Source organism: Muntiacus reevesi, chromosome 18 (assembly GCF_963930625.1).
Source record: "Muntiacus reevesi chromosome 18, mMunRee1.1, whole genome shotgun sequence".
In the NCBI taxonomy this organism is placed as follows: Eukaryota; Metazoa; Chordata; class Mammalia; order Artiodactyla; family Cervidae; genus Muntiacus; species Muntiacus reevesi.
The window spans coordinates 43919212-43928984 of record NC_089266.1 but is presented as its reverse complement, the minus strand read 5'-3'; the positions used below and the strand labels follow the sequence as shown (position 1 = coordinate 43928984).

Genomic DNA, 9773 nt, shown 5'->3' with positions numbered 1-9773 from the left:
CAGATTCAGAATGAAAATGTGAGGGAGGGAGATGGGGAAGCGAGCAGGTGAGCGTGGCACGTAATATTTTACAAGCTTATAGCTAGTAAATTATATTGTTACTAGCTGCTCAAGGAATGTGATCTTCGGAGAAAACGCTCCTCAGAATGGCAAAGGGGGGGAAAAATCCATGTTAAAGGAGAAAATAAACATGTAAATCATAAGAGTAAAACTATATCTGTTAGTTATGTGTAGGGAAAAACAACTACCCTTTCCTAAGAACAGATTTCCCCACAACTTTAAAATAGATTTCCTCCTATACATACAAATTATACTTGTCTTCTTTACTAATAAGTATTATCTTTCAGTATAAAAAAATAATTTGCAAGATAAGAAAGACAGAAACCAGAGGAATTTCATTTCACCCGTACAGAAATAATTACTTTTTTCGCCCTCTTTTTTGGCCACACTGTGTGGCTAGCAGGATCTTATTTCCCTGACCAGGAATTGAACCCCAGGCGACAGCAGTGAAAAGGCCGAGTCTGAACCACTGGACCACTGGGGAAATTCCCAGAAACATTTACTTTCATGAGACAAAAAACTCAAGAGCACAGTACACAGCAGTTATTTATTTAAATACTTGAAAAGGTCAATGATGGAAAAAATAGGTTTATCATGAGAGTTTATATTCATCAGATTTATTTTACCATTTAAAAAAGTGCTGCTTCTAGGCTATCCTAGCCAGGTATAGAACAATTCATGACACATGCAGCTACTGTAAATATACTATAATAGACACAGCCATTATAGAACAATTTACACTTTGGGAGGAAATTCAGTAGTAGTAATGGTGACCGTTTATTTAAACTAAAAACATTGATAATATACAAATCTGTTTTCTCTTTTGATTGAAAGGGCTATAAAATTCAACATACTGACAAAGGAAGCAACATAATCACACGAGTGACGCCTCTGCTAAGTGCGTTGAGCTTTCTCCTTCCTCAGAGGAGAGCCTCACGTTCAACTACACAATTTTTAGACTGCACGATGACTTCAAGGCTGGCCTACCATAAGGGACGGGACTGAAAGAAAGTCATGTTTTTTAAAAACGGAGAGAAAACGGCAAATTGTGCCTTGTGTACTCAAAGTACCCAAAGATCATTCTGAGTAAATGTGAAATAAATAAGTGATCGATGAGTAAAATACAATCTCAGAGCTGACTTAAATCTAGGAGAGTGAGCCAGCTGAGCACTAACAATACCATGTCGAAACGTCCAGAAACATCGTTTCTAGAACTCAGTCTGGGAGACCGTATCTTGCCTGAATATGTACATTATTTACAAAATATTCCCTTTTGGCCTCTGAAAGTTAGCCATTTTAGTTTGGCTGTTAAGCTGTTTCTTTCCATATGCTAGCCAATACTGCAGTTATAACTATCATTAAAATACTCTTATGCATGAATTACAAATATTAATAAAGTAACTCTGCAATGTATAAATATCTCAATATTTCTAGTGGAATTTAAAGCATTCAGAATGTACATAAAAGTAATTGTTTTTGGTGGGGCCAGTATCTTTTTTTTTTTTAAATCATCGCTGTTTCAGTAATGCTTTGTACATGGCAAAGCCCAAAACTGCAAAAACAGTAGCACCAAAACTTGCTCGAAGCCAAAACGTGGAGCTCTTGAGGTCAGCTTGTGTCACGTGCCTGTAGTCAAAAAATATAATTAATGTTTAAAACATGATTAGTATAAAAAAACACTTATGTGGATAGTCTATTTTTAGGGAAGTATTAGCACACTTGTCAGACTAATTGCATACAGTAATGGTCACCAAAAGCATTTGTCAATAAGGCCATATGTACACTGCTTAGATAGTCACTGTCTTAAGACATACTGTAGACATTTGGGAGTAAACAACATCTAAAATGTTACAAATTTTCTTCACAAGGGAAATGGAGAACTTAGACAAATCAATATGTCACTTTTTAATACCAGCATGGTCCTTCAAAATGAGAGGTAAGACTGCAACCACACAATTTTGAGTCAATTTCATGGAATCTCCTGTCCCCAGGAACCAAAACCTATCTTGTAAGCAGTTAAGTGACAAGTGACAATACTTTTCTAACAGCAATGCTTAAAATCAACTTTAGAAACACTGAGTCCCATAAAAATTTACGAAAAAAAATCCCAAAAGGGGAGGGGGAAGATTTACCAGTTTGCATTAATTTGGTTACTGCTGATTAAAGAAAGAAGAAAAAACAAACAAACCAAACTCTGGTATTAGTCAGACAGGCAGTGACAATGGTACCAACCAAAGGACATAATGTAACATGATGGACTGAAAGGTAAATGACACAAAAGAAGCCATATTATGCATGACAAGAACAGGGACAGCCTGTACCACAAACTGAGTTTGTGAGCATGCTCAGTTAATAACACTGCTAAGCACCCCCAAGGGTCTCAAGTATGACAGCTTACCATAAAGAAGATTAAGCTTTAAAGAAAAAGTTGGAACATTTTATTCAACTGTCACAGAAGGTTTAGTTAAGTGAACACAATTGAAGTGATGTAGAAAACTTACAGGATTAAGAGTTTAGAGAAACTGTCTAGGTTATTTTACAACTGAACTAATAAACAGATTTGAAGCAAGAGTCAGACATCATTAAGAGACCAAGACACTGACACAAGCAAAAGAGTTAAGAGCCAAGAATATATAAATTGTACAAAACTACTTTGCCTCAGTAATAGTCAAGAGTGAACAATCAGATTAGTTATCACACAATGCAATCTGTACATCCCTAAGAAGCAAGGCTGTTTTTAATACAAGCAGAGTGCTCCATGCCTTATCACCACAGGGAAACAACACAAAGTACTCCAATTCCTTATCCTCCCCAGTTTCTATTTTTAAAAAAGTCACTCCTTACATAATTATCATTTTACAAAGCAAAGTGATAACACAGATTCATGCCACCTTGCAAGTTAGTTCTTCCAACAGGCAGTGTTTCATTAAAAAGAAAAAAAAAAAAAAAAAGAGTTAGGGAAGAAAATACTTAGGTTTTTTAGTTTTTTCTAGTTTTTCCAACAGGAAAAACTCCAACACAGCCAACCCCACTGGTTGTGGGAAATGTTACCTGGCTTCAAGAAAAAGTGGACCGTGAGATGACTCCATGAAGATGGAATCTTCTACAGAGCTGACGGCGTGTACCTGGTGAGTAATACTGCTTTCGTCGTCTGCTAACAGCATGGCACCCCACTCAGCTACCCGGGCTCTTAACCTTTTATACACATGCACACAGTTTGCAGTTCACAGCACAGCTCACAAAAGAAGGGGACTGAAATAATATCTCTTGATTAAACATCCCACACATAAACTGAGTTGCCACCCTATTATATGATGCATCTGATGATTTCTATATTTAAAATGAATTTATCCTCTAGAATATTGCCAAACTTAAAAAAAAAAAATCTATCTATATATATTCTTTTAAAACATTCACATACCATGCAGGGAAACCTAAGGCTGTTATATACCTTCTCTATGTATCCCCCAGAGGCTGGTCTTGGTATATCTGAAAGACTAAGAGAAGCCCTTGAAACCAATACTATAAATAGTACTTGACAATATTCGGTGACTAGAAGTACTTACTCAAAATGAGGCTAAAAACTATTAGTCATGAAGTTGAGAGATGCTTCTAATTTCTGATTACTAAAAACTACAAATATGTATCTATTTAAAAAAAAAAAAAAAAAGAGTAAAACATCCCAAACTCTGACTGTCAAGGTCCTATGACGAGAGTTTCAAAGTTTACAACTCCAAGTCAGCAGAGACGCAGAGGACTGAAAGTGAGAACGCGGGCTCAAAGTGCATCAGAGTTCTGCTTTGGCTTCAGCCTCTCTGATTTTCATGTGTCTTCACTAACAGAAAATATTTTTACACTTACTTTTTTTTTTTTTTAACAATTATAAAGTAAGTGTAAAACGGGGTTAGGATTAATGTTAGCTATAGTGACATTAAAATCAGTGAAAATAATGTCTCATAAATATGCTTCAAGTATGGAATCTGTTAACACAGCTTAGCTCCCTTTGCTATTGCTGTAGTTGTGTGGCTTTTTTTTTTTCTACACTGTGTGGCATGCGGGATCTTAGTTCTCCATCCAGGGATCAAACCCACAACCCCTGCAGTAGAAGCAAGGGAGTCTTAACCACTGAACCAACCACTGGGGAAGCCTCTCCTTTTGTTGTATTTTGAGAAGTAGTACCATTCATGAAATAATATATTCTGCCTGACTTTATTGCTTAGCTTTCTTTTGCATTTCCAGACAGTAATTATTACTTTTCCCTAAGCTATAGTATAGCCTTCAATAGGCAAAACAGTGCTTCATATTTATAGATGAGAAACAATATAGATACATGCTCAATATACAGCTAGTTTAAATCTCAAGGCAACCATTAACTCATAAAGTATATTTCAATGACTCCACTGATGTTACAGTAGTTGTTTAAGATACTTTTAGACATGGAAAACTACTTTTTAGACAGAAAGCTACTTAGAGAATTATTTTACACTTTTACCATATGCATTTAAAAGCTACATTAACCAGGCTCTATTTATAAGGAAAACACATTTATAATGGAAGGCACATTTGCATTGCCTGCCTAACGACACCTGAGTAGACAAGAGTGTGATCTTAATTGTACCCCATACGTGTGAAGAACCGAGCCATGCTTGTCATTTCAGGTCTCAAGCAGAAGCAGAGTAATAGTTTCAAAAAGCTAACTCATGTCTAAACTCAAAGCAAAAAGCAATTCTTCCATAATTCTTTCCAAATGACTCATATAAAATATCTTGGAATAAATTATAATGTCTGATTGTATATTTTTTCTTAAGTTTTTCTGGTTATTAAAAAAGTAATATAAGCACATTATATGAAAGTAGGAAGGAAAAAATCACTTAAAGTCATCTAAGGCAACTAATTGAAATTTGTGGTATTTCCTTTTAGACTTTTTAAAATGTATTTTCTTACATAGCTGCAAACACAATGCATATAATTTATATATTTTATATCCTTTAAATATATTACATAAGGTCTTTTCCATGAATTATAGAAACATCCTTTTAAATAGATGCATTATATTTTTATTGGCGGTTATCTCCATTTACAGATACCTGTAACTAAAGTGATAAAACACTATTTTACGTAAGATTTTTCACTACATTTAAAGGTTTCCTTAACACAGACTTCCCCAAAATGAAAATTACAGGATCAAAAATGTGTGTGTGTGTGTGTGTGTGTGTGTGTGTGTGTGTGTAAAAAGGTTCTTTTTTTCCAATCTATTGATATCCCAGAATCACACATTTCCCTATTATATGTGGAATAAAATAATTTAGGTTCAGCAGTATCTCTTTTTACAACATAAGAAATAATGACTAAGTGGTAAAATAGAACCTTAATTAATTATATGAAGCTTGCTAGAGCTTTTGAGTTCTTAGGCAGAGAATCCCTGTGTCCTGAATGCCGGCTTTCTGGCTTAAAAGTACTCTGGGCCCATACGTCAGTCAGATAACAAGCGCTCTTTGACCCAAGTATGGGAGCAAACCAACAAGTTTGGACCTGGGTATTATTAAGGCTGCTCCTTAATAAGGCAGAAAGAAGGAAATGTTTCCAAAATTCAGGCAATAAAGAAGTAAATTAAAAGCTGTGTGAAGGTCGCAGAACATGCATGACAGACCAAAATTCCTATGTAACTTTACACAGAATGCCTTAAAGAAGGCATACAACATGCTCTGATTAACTCTGCAATTTATAATAAATATAAGAATATTAACTAAAATCTTTATGGGGTTCAGTGTATTTAACCAATAATAAAGGGAATGTTATCAATTGCAATGTTCAGAATCATAAAATAATCAAATCCTTTATAAAGGGCTCAACGGAAGTAAACCTATTCCAGCTATTCCCAAATAGGTTATTTTTAATTTTGTTCTCTATAATGTATTACAAGATTTTATATATGAGGTATAAAAACTATACAGGCATACCTCAGAGATATTATGAGTTCAGTTCCAGAACACTGTAATAAACTGAGTATTGCAATAAAGTGAGTCAGATCAACTGTTTGGTTTCCCAGCACATAGAAAAATTATGTCTATGCTATACTGTAGCCTATTAAGTGTGCAATAGCCTTATCACTAAAAAAACAACCATACACATACTTAATTTAAAAATACTATAAATATCGCTAAAAAATGCTAATGATCATCTGAAAATGCAGTTACCACAAACCTTCAATTGGTAAAAACCACAATATCTTTGAAGCACAGTAAAGCAAACCACAATAAAATAAGGTATGCCTGTATCGCAGAGACCTAAATGTCTGCAAAAGTTAGAATCTGAGGCAAGAGGAGAATTCAGAAAGGTCCAGCTATCAACTAACCTAGCCTTAGACTGCAGGCTATTATGCAGAGGAAAGAAAAGCTCAATAGTACATACTCAAAAGCAGTGAAGCTAGGAGACTGTGGAAGAGTGCCGCCCAGTCACTTTTATCAGTCCTCCCATACAACTTCTCAGAAATAAATTTGAACTTCCTATTTTTCATTCTTCTATCTCACCACTTTACCCTTCCCAAACACAACTCCGAGGTGTACAAAGGCACTAAAAATGAATGGTCTCCTAGTTTTATATATCTTCCCATACATGTATCTCAGGTATGCATTTTTAAGTTAATACTCTGAAACAGTCTATGCAACTGTAATGCATGTAACCTAAAGTTAACTAGGGTTCACAGATATCATACATAGCTTTTTCCTATCTACAATCTCAAACTGAAAATTACACTGAGGTCATCGAAACTATAGTTAAATCTTTTGTTTTTCAACTTTAAAACAAAAACGTCTCTGGATCTCCCTGCTTTTATTCCTCTCCCTGTTTTATGTTTCTTCCTGGTGAAGTAGTTTTTTATATTTATCTCTAATAATAATGCCATTACTGTTAATTATAATTTTAATAATGACACTTCTCCTAGTTGAACAATTCACACCTAGTAGGTATGAAATATTTTAATATTTCTCAAAATAGGTTAAGAATAGTGTTCAACAAAGATGAACTGCAACACAGATCATAAGAAAGCTGTTAACTGAGCATGCCTAACAGTAACAAACTTAGGAAAAGGACACAGGTGTGCAATGTCAAGAAATGCTTCACCAAGCATTAGAGGAATAAAAATTCACAGATGACTGCAGATACATGGGAAATAAATAAAGTTTATATGTTAACTACTGATCAAGGTCGAAATAAGCAAACTCCACTCTGTGGTATCCTTTAAAATACTAATCAAATGGCAAAAAATTTTAAAACTATAAGCAGCAGCAACTTACTTCACAAGAATCTAGAACACAACTCTGGTGCAATTTTAAATGTATGACCATGTATATGTATTCAAATTCAAAGAAAAGCCTTGTAAGGACCTTTCATATAAATATAAAAGTTTCATATGAAATTAAAACACAGGATGCACTTCCTTAAAATACAGTATTTTACTGTAACATACTATCTTACGGACTCTTATGTTCCCGATGGAATCTCTGTAACATGAAGATTTCTAGGAAACCATCACTTTATAAGGCGATCCTGTGAAAGGCAGTTCATTCTGGTGTGACAACTGTAAAACACCTTTCTTCAAAAATAGAGTTCCTATATTAAGTAACATGACTTTAAGCTATGTGGAAGAGCTTAGGTGGTTAGTAAAGTAATAAGGGCAAATGAAGTAAGTCATTAATGAATGGATTAAAATAAATGTCTCATGTATCCAATTTTTAAAAATACATTAAAAAGCAGAGTAAAAAAATACACGGGTATGACTGTCCATCATACTCAGTGTGGAGCAACACACTTTGTTGCTAAAGTAAAATACTGTTACCAAACTTAGGAAGTAATAGGACCAAATAACCAAATAATAAACACATAATACAAAGAAATAAGAGAACCAAAATATGTATCAAAGAAAACTACACCAAAATGATAAATTGTAAAATAAACAATATGATTAAACTACAGGTTAGGAAAAATGGGAGGACTACACACTGAAACACAGCTGGGAAAAGGATCAAAAAGAGTTAAAAAATGACTAGGTGGCACAGACAAACAAGTCAAAGTGAACATCTAAAGGAAGGGACAAACTGAAGTGCCGGCTAGAGTACACTGGTGCACTAGAGTACACTGGTGCACTTAGAGCACACTGCACACTAGAGCACACTGCACACTAGAGCACACTGCACACTAGAGCACACTGCACACTAGAGCACACTGCACACTAGAGTAGAGCAACATCCTCATGCAAAGCAAAGTGTGCTGAAATTAGAACAATAAATGCTTGATAGACTAAAACCCTGGCGACTTCAAACCAACAAGCAAGACCATTCCTACATAGTTCATTTTAACACCTTTAGATTTAAGAGGTATTTATAACTAAAATATAATCACAAGGTATTTTTCTCCAATAACATGATTTGCACACGTTGAAATGAAACCATTGCCAAAGACTGAAATCATCTGGCCACATATGAATCACCCTCCAAATGTATTTAAATAATTCCAGCTATTCATAAATTGTTCTCAAGAAAAACAAACCTATCCAGATCTAAAGGCTGAGACCATAATTACCGAAAAACAAAGTCACACGTCAGATATGTAGTTAAAACACTTCTCATACATGTTGAAACCAATATTCATTCAATTAAAGTTGAAAGAAAAAAATTTTTTATTACTACTTTCTACTTGAAATATTTCATGATAGTCAATTAGCTAAAAACAAAAACAAAAAAAGACAATTTTTTCTGGTCAAAGAGAGGGGAAACATGGACAATTTCAGAAATCTTGGAACTGTTGAAACTGCCTAAGTGTGAATTAATTAATTTGACATAGATCCTCTCAGATCAGGTTTTGTTAGCATAAGGCACTAAGGTCACTGAAAATATAATCAAAGTTTAAAAAATTTTAACATAATATTTAGAAAGGTATTTAAATACATGTCTAGATCTTCATATGTGTATGAAATTTCACCCCAGCTCACAGCACGATCCTATCTAACGCAGGTATTTAAGTACTTGAATGAATAAATCAAAGTGGTGGGAGAATGACATAAGGGGAGGATGTGGGCCCAAACACGTGTTATCTGGAAGTAATTCCTAGTTTGGTGATCAACATTTTTATGAGCACATTAAAACAACTTGAGAACAGCATGCATATACCAATATTTGTCTATTAATTTCTTTGCAGACATTTAACAAAATTTTTGGCTTAAAGGAAAAATTTTAAATTGCTCATTTACACTTCTAAACCAAATGCTAGGCACAGAAGATTTCTAAAACCAAAGACCTAAGACTTATTGACTAAGAAATCCTCCCTATTGAATGAAAAGTAAAAAACCCTTGTATGACTTTTACTCAATTACTAAATCTCTTTTTCCATTTATGTAAAATTAAGATATACCTGGCACAGCAAACCAATGGTGGAAAATGTGGTTCCATAGAAAGTGGTTCCATTTTCACTCCACCAATGAGATTACTTTTTCAAGTTTTTAAAGAGAAAGGAGTAAAACTGTATGTGGGGGGTGTCTGTAAAAGAAATTTTCATTCCTTAGGTGTACTTTTTTTTTTTGGTCTGCATTTTCACTACTCTAGGCTATGTCTTAAGACTGAAGTTACAAACTGGTGGCCTATAAGCATGTTTTCTTTGTTCTGATTAATACTTTAAATTTTTTAAATTTCATTGCTTTCATTTAAATAGCAGAAATT

At 34.3% G+C, this 9773-nt stretch overlaps 1 protein-coding gene across 7 annotated transcripts in view; it reads right to left on the bottom strand.

The window, feature by feature from the left end:
* Positions 1-581: 581 nt before the first annotated feature.
* RHOT1 (ras homolog family member T1) overlaps positions 582-9773 on the bottom strand; it is a 61603-nt gene continuing 52411 nt past the window's right edge. For 4 of the 7 annotated variants that reach the window (XM_065908623.1, XM_065908626.1, XM_065908624.1 and 1 more), the window contains one exon: positions 582-1686. In XM_065908623.1, coding sequence (XP_065764695.1) covers positions 1569-1686 — 118 coding nt within the window. In that variant the 3' untranslated portion in view covers positions 582-1568. Of the gene's footprint in view, positions 1687-3111; positions 3256-9773 lie in introns of those variants that run through there. The other 3 variants (XM_065908621.1, XM_065908622.1, XM_065908625.1) reach the window with 2 other exon arrangements.